Source organism: Equus quagga, chromosome 9 (genome assembly GCF_021613505.1).
Source record: "Equus quagga isolate Etosha38 chromosome 9, UCLA_HA_Equagga_1.0, whole genome shotgun sequence".
In the NCBI taxonomy this organism is placed as follows: Eukaryota; Metazoa; Chordata; class Mammalia; order Perissodactyla; family Equidae; genus Equus; species Equus quagga.
This window is the reverse complement of record NC_060275.1, coordinates 77,013,482-77,030,601: the sequence shown is the minus strand read 5'-3', so window position 1 is coordinate 77,030,601 and position 17,120 is coordinate 77,013,482. Positions and strand designations below refer to the sequence as shown.

General features: G+C 39.0%; 1 protein-coding gene across 5 annotated transcripts in view; it reads right to left on the bottom strand.

Annotated features, from left to right (window-relative positions):
• Nucleotides 1-17,120, bottom strand: part of PDE4D (phosphodiesterase 4D) — a 1,409,587-nt gene that overhangs the window by 379,722 nt on the left and 1,012,745 nt on the right. The window contains exon 1 of one of the 5 annotated variants that reach the window (XM_046671308.1): nucleotides 6,111-6,309. The exons of the other annotated variants lie outside the window; for them this stretch is intronic. Coding sequence (XP_046527264.1) covers nucleotides 6,111-6,235 — 125 coding nt within the window. The 5' untranslated portion in view covers nucleotides 6,236-6,309. Of the gene's footprint in view, nucleotides 1-6,110; nucleotides 6,310-17,120 lie in introns of those variants that run through there. 5 annotated transcript variants of the gene reach the window in all.

Genomic DNA, 17,120 nt, shown 5'->3' with positions numbered 1-17,120 from the left:
TTCGGGGCAGCAGCAGGAGCTCTGACTGCCCGTGGGTCCTGTCCCCACGCACCAGCTCTGCCTGCCCATGGATCCTGTCCCCATGCCAGCGGGGGCAGCAGCAGCGGCTCTGCCTGCCCATGGGCTCTGTCCCCATGCCAGCGGGGGCAGCAGAAGCGGCAGCAGCAGAAGCTCTGACTGCCCATGGGTCCTGTCCCCATGCTATTCCACCTATTCTTTTATTTATTCTCTAAATAAAAGAGCACTACTGCCAGATCTTGAGAGTCTAAGAAATCTTTCTTTCGACTCCTCGGCTCACCGATCCCGCATCAATTTTACTTTCAAATATATTGAGTTTGAGTTTTCTGGAGGACACTTGGATAATCAACAGTTGGATATACTGTTCTGGAATTGAGGAGAGAAGGAAGAGCTGGAAATACACTTTCTAGCTTGAACTGTTACTGCAAGCATTTTCACCTAGGGGTGTGTGTGGGGGGACAGGGGTGGTTAGAAGAAATCCTGAGGATAATTAGAAGTTTTATTTAGTGAAAATAGGGGCCTCTCATCAAAGAAGGCACTCCCTTTTCCCCCAGAGATTTCCCCTGAAGAAATTTGCTCTTTGCTATTTGGATGAGCTGGTTACAATGAAAACACACACTTGTGGCTCACACGTTCACCATCAATGGGCCCATGCATGTAGGCATGGGGACAGGTGACAAGGCCTAGCAGAGCATCATTACACCAGGCCAATGGTATGCCCACTTAATATTCTTTATCTTCTGTGTAATTTTACCTAGTACTTTTCACTTCACCTTGAAAAGCAGATCAATGTTCAGCACCCAGCCTGGAGCTCCCACAATGTACAACATCCTGTATTCAACTTTCCATAGTGAAATCTCAGTAGTACTTCTACCGAAAGAATGCTAGGTCCTGATGATGCAATAAAGCCGCCAATTCAGACAAATCAGAAGATAGGACAGTTCAAATCACTGAATATTTTAGATCATTTTAAACGTGTGGCAGTTGTCTATTTTTAACCAGGCTAAGAAAGTGTTACCTAGCGGTTATCATGAGAAAGATAAGAGGAAGTGTTTTCATGATTACATAAAAAAATATCAATTGTCTGGATATAAATAAAGGCCTTCAAAGAGCTTCAAAGTCCTCCCCAAAGCAATTTGTTTACTTAAGGGTTTCTCAGTCTCGGCACTATTGATAATTTGGGTCAAATAATTCTTCATTGCAGGGGCTGTCCTGTGTATTATAGGATGTTTAACAACATCCCTGTCCTCTACCTACTTGATACCATTAGCTACCCCACAACTTGTGAAAATCAAAAATTCCCCTACATAATGTCAAATGTCCAAAGGAGGCAAAGTTGCCCCGGTTGAGAACCACTTGTTACACTGATAATTGATTTAATACCCACTTTAAAAAGAAAGACTGTACAAAAGCAGCTATTAGCCTATGCCCTGTTTGAAGGATTATAGATTCCAAATTAAAGAGGTTCTATTTGATGAAGATTTACTGTTCACAATGTGTAACTGTTTTCCTTTGGGATAGAAAGTGGGAAGTATTCTTTTATACGCCACAATGCCTCACTCCTGCAGGTTAAGACTCATTGATGGAATACATTTTTATGAACATGAGGTCATCAATTTTTCAGGAATCATAACTCAATTCCTGTTTCTCTCTACAGTCATTACTAGCAAATCATTTCTGTGGATACAACTTGCTATGCTGTGCACTGAACTGTGTCACCCCAAAATTCATATGTCGAAGCCCTAACACTCAGTACCTCAGGACATGACTGCATCTGAGATGAGGCCTTTAAAGAGGTGATCAGCGAGGCCATCAGGATGGGGTCTCACCCAATCTGACTGCTGTTCTTATCGGACAAGGAAATCTGGACACACAGAGACACTAGGAATGCACACAAAAGGGAAAGACCATGTGAGGACACAGGGAGAAGGCAGCCATCTACAACCCAAGAAGAGAGGACTCTGGAGAAGTCAAACCTTCGACATCTTGATATTGGACTTCCAGCCTTCAGAATTGTGAGAAATAAATTTCTATCTTGTAAGCCACCCAGCCTGAAGTCTTTTGTTATGGCAGCCCTAGCAAACTAATACCGTCATGTGCTGCATAACAACATTTCAGTCAACAACAGACCACATATACGTCAGTGGTCCCTAAGATTAGTACCACAGAGCCTGGGTGTGTAGTAGGCTGTCCCCTGTAGGCTTGTGTAAGCACATTCTATGTTCACATAATGACGAAATCACCTAATGACGCATCTCTCAGAACGCATTCTGTTGTTAAGTGACACATGACTGTATACCATTTGAGTAAATGAATAGCTTGATAACTGGTCAAGAAAGCTAAATGGGCAACTTTGTAATCTTTCCCCAAGAAGAACACAGGCTGATTAACACACAGCCAGACTCACTGAATTCGACTCTGTCTTCTAGCTCCTTGTACCTGCTTTTTTCTGCTCCCAGAGACAACAGGGAGAACAAGCCTGCCTAAAGGATTTAGGAAACAAGAGGCCAGAGAGTATATGAGAGAAGCAGGTGGGAACAAAAAGGGGCCCAGAGCAGGGCACAGGCCCCGAAGCCACCAGTCAGAGACACAGGGTCCAGCCACTGACACGTCCAGGCGGAGGGGTTAGGGGAGACTGTGCTTGACTGGGAAACGAAGTGTTCTAGAACTCAGATGTTTTCCATAACCTTGGGGTGCTGGCGAGTCCTGCCTCACTTCTTTCACTGCTCCTAGTTTTTGCTGTCTATTTTGATAAAGATTTTTGTGAGTTTTACGTTATAGCAGGACAAACAGAACTGGGGCTTACATTTCACAATTTTTGTAACTGATTTGATGAACTTTGGTGCTTATATCACATTTCTTATAGCTGCAATATTTTTTCCCTCAAGGAACTCCCCACTGCCCCCTCCCACATTGACTTTTTCTCCTCCTTTCTACTACATGATACTTTCTATATATACTTATGAATACAGAAATGAACTTCAGGTTCTACTTTGCTGACCTGGAGGTGACAAAAGCCGTGATCCCCAATTACTTAAGCCAGTGGTCTAAAGTCAGTGCTGTACGCAGCTTCTATAGGGAAACAAGGAAGGGGAGCTCAGCTGACGCAGGAAAACAGCAGAGGCAAAGTCTTGCCAAAGACTCCATGCGGTGGCACCCAGGGAAGTGATATATACGCCTATGCCAAGATGGGTAACATGCACTTTCTAATCATTTATTTATTATACAAACATTGTCTGATCTGTGCTGGGCACTGAGGCTGTAACAACGAACAAAATACGATCCACACATTCAAAAACCCTGCATCCTAATGGGGTGAGGAAGGCATGGAAGAGCCAGATTAAATCTGATGACTCAATCTCTATGTATTTAAAATTGAGACATTGAAGTTTTATAAAATTAAAAGAAAATTATATTTCTTGCAAGAGTAAAAATAGAGCTCTCGAGTTCGTGGAGTCTACAAAAAATTAAAAGGAGAAAAATTTAAATCACAAATATAGAAAATCATCAGGATCACAGATGGTAGGACTGTCATTCTCTTCAACATTGAGCTTAATTAAGATCTAGTAGTGTTAACTGCTTTGTTAATGTCTTCATCGCTGCTCTTGAAATAAGGATTCAGAACTGTTCAATGACCATGTGGGCACACTTCTAACATAACTAATTTTCAATTTGGAAATTATTTCCCTGTGTTCCAAGACAACATGCTGTTCTTTCAATAAGTCATTATTTTACAAGGATATAAATGGATTTCAACTGAGCTATATTTTGCATATATGATTAGGTTTCCTTCTTCATTCTCCCCATGTAGTAAAAAGCCAGATTTCTTTTTATCACCTCAATCTTATGCTGCATCAGACAGGTTAAAGCATCACACAGAGGCCCTCTTCTTTAGATGCCTTTCTTCTCTTCTCCCTCTCTCCCTTCTTCCTCCATCCCCCCTCCCTTCCTTCCTTTCTTTCCACTTCCTTCCTTTTTTCCTTCTTTCCATCCTTCCTTCCTTTTACTAATTAGGAAAGCAATATCCTTTCTGCCAAATAGCACAACTGTGACTACATGAAAATAAGCATAAACATGCTGTTTTAGACAACTCTTAGATGAGTTCCAGCAAGCATTCCTGAAAACGTAACCATTTAACTTGGGGTAGATTTTAGTGAATCTAGGATGATGATCCACCACGATTCCAGGTTTATTTTTTTCTCAGCAGACTAAAAAATCACAATGTTACAAAATGAGTTACAGAATAAGAAGACATTCTCTGTGATTTGGATCTTCCTTCATTCATTCATTCACCCTCTTCAACTACTGTTTTCATTACACGTTTGTTTTCATATTTACACTTCCGTGGGGTAAAAGCTCTAGATATAATGGTCACACATCTTTTGCACAAAAGGCCGTTTATTTGATTTACTTGCTACAAACAATGCACTACACTAAAAGAAAAGTTGGACCTGACATTTTTATAAATTCAAGGTCTATGCTACAAAATACTGGTTAGCGTCAAATGCTTTGCAAGAATATTTGCTTGCAAAATACATCATGTTGCCCAATGTAGAAACTGACTAGGGGTAAACCTGAACTTGCCTGGGTATAACACAGGATGCTAAGAGCCCAGACTACACGCATATATACATCAGTTTACATCAACACACAATTCCGTTGACTCATACAGAAAGTTGATTACTTGTAAGCAGAACAAAATAAAGTAACATGAATAGGGACATAGCATTTACACGTGGATTTGGCAACTTGTATGGGTTTGTGGCATCAACCACTAATTATAGAAGGGAGTGAGGTGACTGACAGCGAATGAGCCATGTTGTGTGTCTCGGGACACATTTTCGTCAATGTACCTTAAAATAGTTGCTAGTTGCTGCTGGCCTTTTCTAAATTCTAATGGTGCTAGTATTGGATAGAAAAGCCTTGAGACACTGAGAAAAAGAAGAAAATACTTCTCCTCACAAAAATTAGAAATGCTCACTCCCATCAAATCAAAAAAACCTTTTTTCAGTTGGAAAATTAACCCCAAAGCATTGTTGAAGGTTTGGAAACTTTTTTTTTAAAATCACTCAAATGTCTGAATGTTACTCCATGTTGATAACAAGGTCAAACCTGACAAAAAGTATGCTTATAGGTGAGTTCGTGTGTGTGTGATTAGAAAATGACAAGCAGAAGAGCAAGAGGATAACAAGTCTTCAAGTAAAATACTTTGCTTTTAGAATTTTGGCTTTTTATTCCAAAAATTCATAAAATTAGGAAGAATTGGTGTTTTCACTGAGAGAATGGAACATCCTTATAAATGCTTCTGAAGTTCATTGTGAAAGGCTGAATAAGATGACTTTGTATAAAACCAAAACAGAGGGATGATTTTTTGGACCCATTAGTCAAACTCATTGTCCCTATTCTGACACTGCATCAAAAAAGCAGGAAGATAGAAAAGGTCTACTCAGCGGACATCATCTTTCCCACTCTCTTGCCTTGTAATGAAAACACTGAAGTCAACTTTGAAATTCCTAATTATACAGCCTGAGTTTGCCTGGGTGTGCATGCGTGTGTGTGATGTGGGGGCGTGTGGAGACTGAGTTAGCAGAATTCTGGAACATTGATCTGAAATGACATCTTCTTTACAGGAAAAATATCTAACCTCATGCTGGCCTCCACAGTGACCACATGAAAATTAAGGCTTTTTGTAGAATTTTAATGTGCTTTTTGCATTTGGCATTAAGGAATGTTATCTGTCAATTATAAGATATGGGTATCTGGTAATAAGAGCCATTAATAAATATATCCATTATTTGGCTAAATCTTCTTTCAAATATTCATCATGGGTGATTCTGATGGTAGCACAAACACTAGCAATTCTCTCAAATTCTTAAAATCGACAGACCCTGAAACTGGATCATCTACCTAAGCTGAGAATATTTTCCAGCTTTCCTCTTTGGTTAATTGTTTTCTAACTATCCAGTATGCTGAATTTAAAAACTAACCTCTCACCTCAACCCTCTCAGCTCAGCAAAGCTTCATAGCTGTTCCCAAAGGGTAACAAAACACGTTTTCACTGACAAACAAGTAGAAGAAAGGAAAACAGTTACCGTCTCCTCTGTGGCTTAATATCAATAGGCTTGTTGATTGCATAAGGCGATCCGTGAACATAAGCGCTTCGGAATCTAGTCACCTTCCCCAGCGTTAGGTACTCACAGCTGGTTGGCAAACTCATTTTATCCAAAAGGCAGGCAGTAAAACCAAATCTTAGTAGTCAGACCAGCATTCCTGGGAACGCTGGAAAGAACGTGTCAGATAATGGATTTCAAACATATGCTGCTCGTGGTCGCCGGGTGCTTGCTTTTCGTCAAAAGTAAACGCGTGTTTCCCAGAGGCGACATGCGCTACCCTGTTTTCTGCTCATGGATACGGGAAGCCTGTTGCTTATTCCTAACCAGATCCTGCTTTGACCGATTATTGGCTGAGCAGATAAAGTAGAAATTCTGTAGCTCCACCAAACCTTTTTCCACTCAGACCAAATCTGAGTCGGCAGCAAGGTTTAATCTATTTTTGTCTAATGTCTAAAAGAACCTCAACCTAATGTAGCGTTGGTTGGGAGATCAGAGTTATTTACCTCAACACCAAGCAGGCATCTGATGGGAAGGAAATAATCGATTACTTGGTATATTTTCAAAAGGGAAAAACTGTTTGCTATACTGATTATAGACACTTAGAAAATGAGATGGGCACATGGAAATGATTATGGGTGATTTTCCGATTTTCTGGTCAAAAAATTGTGAGTTCTCATTCATAAATTACTGTTCACAATAGAACTGAACTCAGCCTCTCAGGAACATAAAAATTGTAGGCAAAGGCCTTTCTATACCAACGCTCTGACTTTGATACTGATTTTCTTCTTTACTAGAAACATTCTCTCTGAAATGCACCTCTGTCTGCTCTTCGGACGAAGATCTATTGAAAAATTGATAGGAAATTCCTTACTAATTGTTTGTAAACCAAGTTATCATAACTCTTGAAAGACAAATGGCAGAAATTGTAAATTATACCAAATAATTCTACCTAAGGCATCAGAGTCTCAGAGAAAAGTTACAGCTTTAATTAGCCCATAGTTTTTACTATTTCCTCCATTTCCTAATGTTAGAGCAAGAAAACAACTGTGGCCCTTGTGTGTAGCCTAAAGATAGGAGGAGTTCAGAGTATTGTGTGGGGTTATTTTTATATTTGCAAAATGATTTCTTATCCAGGATTTGAATCAACACAACTTATTTATTTAAGAGTCCTGGGACCTAGGCGAGCACAAAATGTGTTGAGAGAAAGCTATTTTTTATTCTGTAGTGCCCAAATTCAGACACTGGTGGAGTTTAAACAAGACATCATTTAAATTCAGAAATTTTTTAAGTTGAAAGGGAAGATAATTTTCCATTTGACAATAAGCATTTCTATCCAATGATTTTCTCTTTTATACTTTTTTATTCCAAAATGATACATGCTCATTTTAACATGTCAAATGACACAGAGGTGTATAAATAAAAATGCTTATTGTCTTTTCCTTCCCATTAATCTCACTCTTTTTCTTTATGCTAATTCTGCCAATGTATATATAGCCATATACATATATGCACACAAATAATATATACACAAACACACACACTGACACATGTACAGGGCTGCTTCTTTTTTTGTGTAAAATGGACTTATACTATACATAATCCTTTATAAATATTTTTGTACTTATAAGAAATCTTGAACAATTTTTCAGTTAACGCACAGAGATCTAGTTAGGTTTTTTTCCTTAAAAATGCTAACATTCTTTTTTTTTTTTCCTGAAGATTGGCCCTGTGCTAACATCTGTTGCCAATCTTCTTCTTTTTTTTTTTTTCTACCCAAAGCCCCAGTACCTAGTTGTATATCCCAGTTGTGAGTCATTGTAGCTCTGCTATGTGGGACACCACCACAGCACGGCTCGATGAGCAGTGTATAGGTCCACACCCAGGATCATAACCAGCAAACCCCTGGCTACTGAAGCGGAGCATGTGAACTTAAACTCTCGGCCATGGGGCTGGCCCTGAGATCTAATTTTAATAGTTACATAAGATTCCATAGAATGGACGTACCATTATTTATTCAGTCAATCCTTTATTGACAGACATATAATTTCCTATTTCTAGAAACAATAAACACATTTGTTAATATAGTCTTACTGGTTGGTGCTTTTATGTCTGAAAGTGGGTTGCTAGATCACAAATTGTGTGCATTTTTCCCTTTAAAAGGCTACGGCAGTTCACACTCATCCAAGTCATGGAGAAAGATGCCCATTTTCCCACACTCTTGACAACGCTTTCTACGGATGTTCAAGTCTGTTTCTTTATAGCCTAAAAATCAGGTGCCCAGCTCTCTGAAATGCCGATGACTGCATACAGTTCTTGCTAAAATGAAACTGTTATGAACGTTCCTGCAAAGGTAAGGGCAGGCTCCTCGAACTGAAATACACTAGGCGGAAGTCTGGAATCTCATCAAAATGAGAGAACAGCCAAGCAAAGCATAGTTAGACAGAAGTTTTTGCTTCATTTGCATAATTAAGGGAAGCTAAAATATGGAGGGACTCCCCGCTATGTTTCTACTCTTCAGTACACTTTTCTTAATCAGGATAACATTTCATAATTTGGGAAAATGTCACATAATTTTACAACATGGAGATAGTGCCTAATGACTAATTGTGATGTACGACTGTGTATAATTTATAGTTTTTGAGTTTAAGAGGCCCTTTCGAGCTGCTGCTCCATCTCAGAGACCGAAGAACAAATGCACAGTATTTTTATCTGTAAGCTAATTTAGGGGTCTTTGACAAGTACTAGAGGATGAGAGCTGCTTCACCTAAGAATTTCCTAAAAGGGGGAAAAAAAACAACTGAAGAATAAGACGTAAACCTTTATGAGAGGGAACTATGTGTCCTCCGATGGATAAAATTCCTTGGTTTTCTTAGCAGGAACATTTTTGCTGGTACTTGGCCAATGATTTACCACAAGCCTGGCAGGGTCTCCTGGGGATTACTGGTACTTAGATCAGGATGAGAAGGGATAATGGCTAAAATCCAACCTGCTAAGAATCTAGAATCTGTGAGAACACTGGCCAATGGGCAGGGAGTGGCCTCTGAGGAAAAATTGAACCTATTTTCCACAATTCCCTTTCTCTGAGGCTGAGCAGAGGTAGTTGGGGGCTTCACCTTTGGGAAAATTAAAATACTGCAGAGCTTAATTTTTTCTACAAAATACAATTGGAACCATAGTCTGTAATAGGTGTACAGGAAAATAGGGCTCAGTTCTCACTAAGGAATAACCAGGCTCGTTTTCCTGGTTTTTGCATACTGAGATTTCTGTGGCGGAAGAGTACGGAGTCTAGCACAAATCTCACTCATCACCCCCATGATTCTGAGGCTCTTGAGAACATTGAAACAAAGGCAGAAATCACATTAGGTTCTCTAGAACATCAACTTTCTTCAGAATACTAGAGGTTGTGATGCTGGTAACGCCTTAAACAGCAATGAAAAGCAAGTGCTAGCAAGTAACAATTTGAAGCCACAGGACTTATCTTCTAATAACTCCAATATTTATTAAAGAGTTTCTTTCAGTGGTTAGCTCTACCCTGGCCTGAGTTTGGCAATCTGAAAAGCTGGAGGAACTCTTTCATGACAGGAGGATATCATCTGTTCATGACCACATCAGAGCACACGAATAGACTGAATCATTTCCCCTTGCTTGTGGCTTGGAAGGACTCCCCCCATCCCCAGACCATGTGTTCTCTGCCACACCCAGACTGGAGAGCAACACCGTTGGGTTCAAATCTGCCCTCAGCTCCCCAGGCTCTTCTCACTTCTGACCTACTCACTTCCTGGTGAATGGATCCAATCCAGCAGCTTCAATTCCCATTATGTGCTGAACAACTCTCACATCTTTTTCCAGAGTCAATACCTTTCTGCTGTTATAATCAGCTGCTCATGAGAAAATTCCATAAGTATAAATACTCATTATTGCTTCTCCAAATCTATCTGTGTACCCTACTTCTTCTAGGGTCTTCAAAGATGACCCATGAACTAGTAACAGATAATAGAGAAAGTCATGATAGATTTAATCAGATTGAATACATCTAGAGAGGAAACAAAATGTAAAGGAGCCATCTGCATGGAGATGGATTAGGCAGGTAAATACTGACCTGCATATTCTCCTAAATTTACATGACACAGAAGTTATCCCCTGGCATTCAAATACACATAGCAGTGACATATCATTGCCATTTTCAAGTACCTCTAGATCCCTGGGTTCATTCAGCAAAATTCAGGAGATATTTGTAATTGAGCAAGAGATCAAGAATGAGAATGTTGATTTTGGAGCCAAGTGACTTTGGTTCACAACTCTGCACTGCCAAAAATAGGTTAGGTAACCTGGAAAGAAATGACACCTGTCTAGTATCAGTTTCCAGGACACTTCAGCTTTATCCATGCATTCAACAAATATTTATCAAGTTACTATTCTAGGAGTTGGGAATCCAGGAGCAAACAAAACAGATAAATGTTCCTGCCTTCATGGAACTGACATTCCAGTAGAGATAGGTAGATGGATAGATGGACATATAAGCAAGTAAAATATATAAGATAAGAGAGGTGAAAACTGATATGGAGAAAAATACAGCATGGAAGGGACACAAGGAGTTCAGAGATAGAAATGAGGAGGGTCATTGCCTCACTGTCATGGAGCCCCTGGGGTAGAGTCTGGGGATGTGAGATGACTGCAGGGCTGGTCTACCTGTGGTGACTAACTCAAAAGGGGATAAAGGGAAAAGGAGAGTGTATAGAGGCGAGGAGGCAGGTGCAAGCCTGGGCAGAGCTTAGTATAGCTTTATTGAATGAATAAGTAAGTGAGTGAATTAACAAATGCCTTCAACAGATATTAGCTGCAATCCTGAGAGAGAACAAATCCATCATCCAAGAAAAAAAAATCCAATGACGCTAACATGACCCGGAATGTAACCGTTATTAAGATTCTACAAGTCCCTAAACTTACACATTCCTCTTAATTCATGGAAGAAATCCATTTTTTTCTGTCATGATTCATTCCTTTGCTGATGGTCCATCACTGCGTTAGTCACTAGATAATTTAATACAAGCAACTGTGATTTAGCAATTGCTTAGAATTTTCCTGTTAAATTTGATGAATTAATCTCAAATCCAGGTAACACAGAATGTAGAGACAATTACAGAAAACATAAAGAGGTAATAAATTAAGAGTAAATCAGTTACAAGCAGCATAGGCCCTTATTCACTACCTTAATTATTTAGCAACAGAAGCTGGTGTGAAAATTTTATAACAGAGTTATCTTCTCTTATTCTCTTCAGACAAATAATCAGTTACAAATGCATGGATTAGTCACTACCAATAACAATTCTAGCTAATATCTACTGAGCATTTAATTGGTGTCATCAGGCACTATGCTATGAAATTTTCATGTAGTAAGTTCTGATAATTGAAAGATTTATCAGAAGCAATTGGAAATGTAGTTTTCTCCTAACATATGAGTGCTCTCCAGGAAGAAGCAAGCATCTGGTTCAGCTCGAGCCCCTCTGGTACCAGGAACCCTCCACTTCAGGGGTAGCATGCTCATCTCTGAGCAAAGCCAAATGCTGTAAAGTTCTTTCTACCAAACTAAGGTTCACCTTTCTACAAGTACTGTCTCCTGACACTAGATCTGGAGTCACTGGAAAACAAGCCCGACTCTTCTTTATTGGGACAGCTCTGCAACCATCTAGAGAGAGCTTTCACATTCTCCCTTTTCCAGGCCACAGAGTCTCAGTGCTTTTGATTGTTGCTAATGTGTCATGATTCCAGATACTTCGCCATCCTGGCAACATGCTTCTGAACTTATTCCTCTTTGTTGACACCCCTCAAAGTGGGGTGTCTGAAATTAACCCAGCACTCCAGGGGTGCTATAACTATGGCAGGGTAGAGAGACACAGCCACCTCCATTTCTCTGTTATTATAAATCTATGAATGAAGCTTAAGACAGAATTCTGCTCTAATTCCTAATTCATGTACCTTCTCCCTTAGGATTCCACAATCCAATTCAGATTAATTGTGAATTTGACACTGTAGTCATTTTTATCAGCAAACATAAATGTTGATCCTGACTTTGTCTTCTAGTGTATTCACCGTCACTTTCAAATCCATTTTTCTGTATACTTGATTGGATGAATAATCACCCAGCCAGGCAAACATTTACTCTTTATTCAGTATTCATCTGTGCTGTTCAACTGGTTATAAATCTATTTGACTTCATTTTTGTCCAGTCCATATACCCATTATATCTACTATCACGCCACAAGAGACTTTTTCAAATACTTCACCAAAATAAAAATATACTGTCTCTGTAGCATTTTCCTGATACCACATTGACTTTGTAGTATGATAAATCAATTTAGTTGAGACCAAGGCAGTGTAACTTGAGGGGAACATCAAACAGGGAACACAAATGGGGAAAGAAAATGTGGTTTGCCAACATCAAGTGTACATAACCGATAATTTAGTGACACATGAGCGAGTTAACAGCTTAATACAAAAGCAAGAAGGTCAAATGGGCTGACCAAAAGGATTGCAACACTAGGGTCTTCGAGGTCATTCTTCCTTTATAGACTCCTTGATCAAACAAGAGACTTCGCTCAGTTTGAAAAGTGACACTCAGAGAACAATCACAGGAGGATACACTGTGATGGAGAATGTTTAAATAGTGGTACCATTTTTCCTAGAGATGAGAAGACAGGGATGATTTAATGAAATGGCTCAGAGCCTTTTTGCAAAGAATAATGATGCCGACTGCATTGCATCTCTCTTAGGAAATAAGACGTGATTTTAAAGAGAAGCAGAGGAATGGAATACAGCAACATAGGAAGGCTACCTGACAGCACAGGGTTATTAAGCACTGGGTGTTTGTTGCGAAGACTTTCAAAATGTCCTCAAGGGCCCTTCCCTCCACACCCTGCTGCCACAGAGGTTCACACAGGAAGAGCTCAAGCTAAGAATAGACAGTTTACACACCTGAATTAGGTGTGCATAAAAGAAGTCATTGACTTGCACCATCTTGAACATGTGCTATCAGAAGCAACAACCCTTTTTTTTATCTTTCCCCCAATTTTACAGCATTGAAAATCAATCATCTATTCATTATTCATTTTGTCCTTAGAAAAGCCCAGCAGGGTGGGAAACTCTGAGAGACACGAAAGGAGAATCAAATGGCCCCTACCTTCACAAAGCTGACAGTATCTTTGAGAAAAAAAGACTTACACACAGAACGAATTTGTAGTTAGCATGAGACAGTACATAGTGTGTGGCTCAAACACAAAATATTGTAAAAACTCAGGGAAAACAAAATCAGTATCCACCCTGAAGAAACTCATTCAGTTTACATTGAGACTCCCGCCCTACGTCATTTCAGACACGTAACAGAATCCCTAGGTAAAACTGATGGCATGGTTTCTAAAACATGAATGTGACAATCCAAACATTTCCCTTGTGAATTCACACAAAGAAGTAGATAAAGACAGCGAATATTATGCCCAAACACTTACATAATGTTACCTTCAAAGATGGCATATGTTTGTACTTTATTTTTTACTTCCATAAAAGAAATGACAGAATTCCTGAACTGCATGTTCCATTTAGGAAAAAGCATGTAGTTAGTTGTTCTGCTTTCCCATATGGGAAAATCAATAGTATAATTACATGGAGAAAGAGAAGGCTAGGTCATCTGAATTACCAATGTCATTGCTATTATGAACGATAGAGCGCAGTATCTAGAATGTACGTAACATGTGATTAGTTTGTTATCATGGACAATGTTAATAATGGTATGAGCATATTTTATATTATTCCATGAAGTATGTTTTTTAAACCATAAATGGGTATTAGCAGAGCGGATATATTTAGCATTTAACTTTGCTTATGTTTTTGCCCTCATATATTCTAACCTTAGTTAACTGAAAAGGATCCTTTCTTTCTCTTGACCTTTTGGATACAAAGGTGACAGAAAACACGTAATAGGAAAAAATCACAGAATTTAGACTGGGGATGAGAAAAAAAAAAAAAAAAAGAGAGGCCAGCCTGGTGGCACAGTGGTTAAGTTTGCATACTCCTTCAGTGGCCTGGCGTTCACAGGTTTGGATCCCAGGCATGGACCTACACACCGCTCATCAAGCCATGCTGTGGCAGCATCCCACGTACAAAATAGAGGAAGACTGGCACAGATGTTAGCTTAGGGCCAATCTTTCTCATCAAAAAAAGGGAGAGAGAGAGAGAGAAATGAAAAAATATACCACTTTTCTTGGATGGTACAGCAGGGTAACACTGAAGAAGCAATTTTTTCTTAGCAAGTGCCTAAGAACTAAACTAGCTGAGATCAAGCAAGAAAGTAACTAACCTCACACCCTAGTGCCTTTCTTTCATGACACTCTCTTCACACAGAACATACCCTAATTTTAGCAAGTGATCTGAATGCTTAAAGGCTTACAATATCCAAGGTACTTTGTCTTTTTGTTTTGGGGTGTTTATCCTTAGAGCATAGTGAGAAAAACAGGAGAACTCTCCTGGGGATTTTCTAAAGATATCAGAAGCAAACCCAGGGCTTGGCTACAGACCTTTGGCCTTGCTCACAGCTGCAGACAAACTGGAGTATGATATTCATACTTCAACCTAAGGGAAGCACTATGGCATGAAAAAAGTGTAGGATGGAGTGGGTGAATTAGTCATCCTTGGACCACATGCGACCAGCAGGCCTGAGTTTGGCCAACATACTGCCCTTTTTTTTTGAACCAACATTCAAAGTACACAGGAAATCTCACATAAAAGTTGACATCTGGACGTCTTTTGTAAACTTACAAGGTCTAAAACACAGAGCCCCCTCTTCCTACATGGTAAATTGAAACCGGAGCAGAGTATCAGCTATCTCCTTTAGAGGACCAGCATTCTTTAGTTTGACACAGTGCCCACTCAAGTTACCTAACTCAGATACATTTCCTCCTGACTTGAAGATCAGACTTGAAGACATTTTAAGTGAAACTCTGGGTTGGGAAAGCAGTACATCTGCTGTCACCTGGTCAAATTCTAATCAAAACACTCACACTCAGGTAGCGTAGGTCCTGGCCTTCTCACCACAACTTACTTACCATTTCCAGGAAATATTTTCAACTCTGTAAAAAGTGCTCTTTACAAAGCTTTACAGTAGCTCTGGAATGACGTCATTTGCATGTATCAGTAACTCTCTACTACATCATGAAAAAAGATGTTTTCACGTACCATTACAGGTATTACATACAGTTATTACATACAGACTTGTATTTAAACCAAGATCAATAAACACAGTCAAGTTTTTGTAAAGAAGAATCATTCTCCATTTTTTCATGTACTCAAGAAACACTATATCGAGTTTATGCCAGGAAATACTTCCCCAATGGGACTGACATCTATTGTTGGTCTGGTTTATGGTGACATGTCTATAGTTTCTGATAATTCTGTTCCCAACATTGATATGCCATTAAATTAACCCCATGCCGACTAAACTGCCTGAATATATAGATCCTATTGCAATTTGTGTATAATTGTAAAGACAGTCAATTATATAATGAGAATTTAAGAAGACTGTCTACATGAAAGACTTTGATAATACCAATTGATTTAATCAAATGCATTTGAGTTCTTGCAGACAAAATAACACACTGAACAAATTGTAACTTTTCAGATATTTTCAGACAACATGCACACATAGCTTAAACCCCGTTTACTCAAATGCTTTAAATTTATTGGCAGAAAATTTCATAGTTTGGGATTATGTTGCTTATATATGTGTATGTATATTTATTGACATATTTGCGCAAAGATATTAATCACTTTAGAAAAATATACGATCTCATTGTGCCTCATGACATAATTTATTTTCAACTGCAAGAAATACTAAAGGACAGAAAGTGTGACGCATAGCACACTACGTATGTTTTATAGGAGTCTTTTGTCACTAACTATCTCACATGGTCATATACAGCTGAGTGTTCACCAAGTGTAAAGGAAGCCCCATTGTTTAAAGATAGAATCTCCAATAACTAAATAATTTATCTAGTATTACTCTCCAGTTTAGGTTTCTGATATAGCAGAGGCATTTGCTTAAAAGCATAATATGGATTTTCTAAAATTGAAAACAGCTGGAAAATATATTATATGTAATTTATCATTTTATTTACATTTAAGTAATTACTAAGTAAACTGTCTATAAGGTAATGAGAGCGACTTTTCAAGCATATACACCACATGCATATTCAAATTAGTGTTTCCTAAATGACTTATTTCAGTGGATAAATAGAGTTTGCTTGCTAAATGAATAAATGAATGAACACTACTAGGACCGAAAACATTTTTGGCATAACCCATTGGGAATTATCATTACAGGCCATTTCCACTGTGCACAAGAAGAGAGCGTCTTGATTTTACAGTCACTTCCCATTTGACCCCAAATAGCATTAGCTAACTGGATCATCCGCTTCGTCAGACTGAATGCCAAAGGACTTTTGGCAGCTTCATAGAATCAGATCCACCTTCAGCAGATGGAGATCTGTCATCAATGAATCAAAAAAAACCCAACATGTGTAGCACAGGCTCTGAAGTGAAGTTCAGAAAGGGAATCCTTGAAACATTTGAACAATGGCATCATCCCTAGAAGAAGTGGATAGCTTCCCACAGCGTCATTTAGGAAGGCTCAACCTCCATCCGATCATGTGTAAATTCTAATGGGTTATAGTCAATCTTTCTCCCTCTTTTCACACGTGTTTTAAAAATAGTGAGGCAAACTGTAATTTCCAGAGTCAATGTCAGATGTTAATGCTGTATTTAGACTTTTTGGTGAGGCAGATTTTAATTAATGAGCAAGCAATTAATAAAATGTCACATCAGAAATGATGAAAAGTAGTTATTGTTTTACACATTCCTCTAGTGACTTGGTGTCATCTGTCCAGGTGGATTAAAGATTTGTTTTTTCGGGAATCTAATGAGAGTCAGACTTGTCAGAGTGGG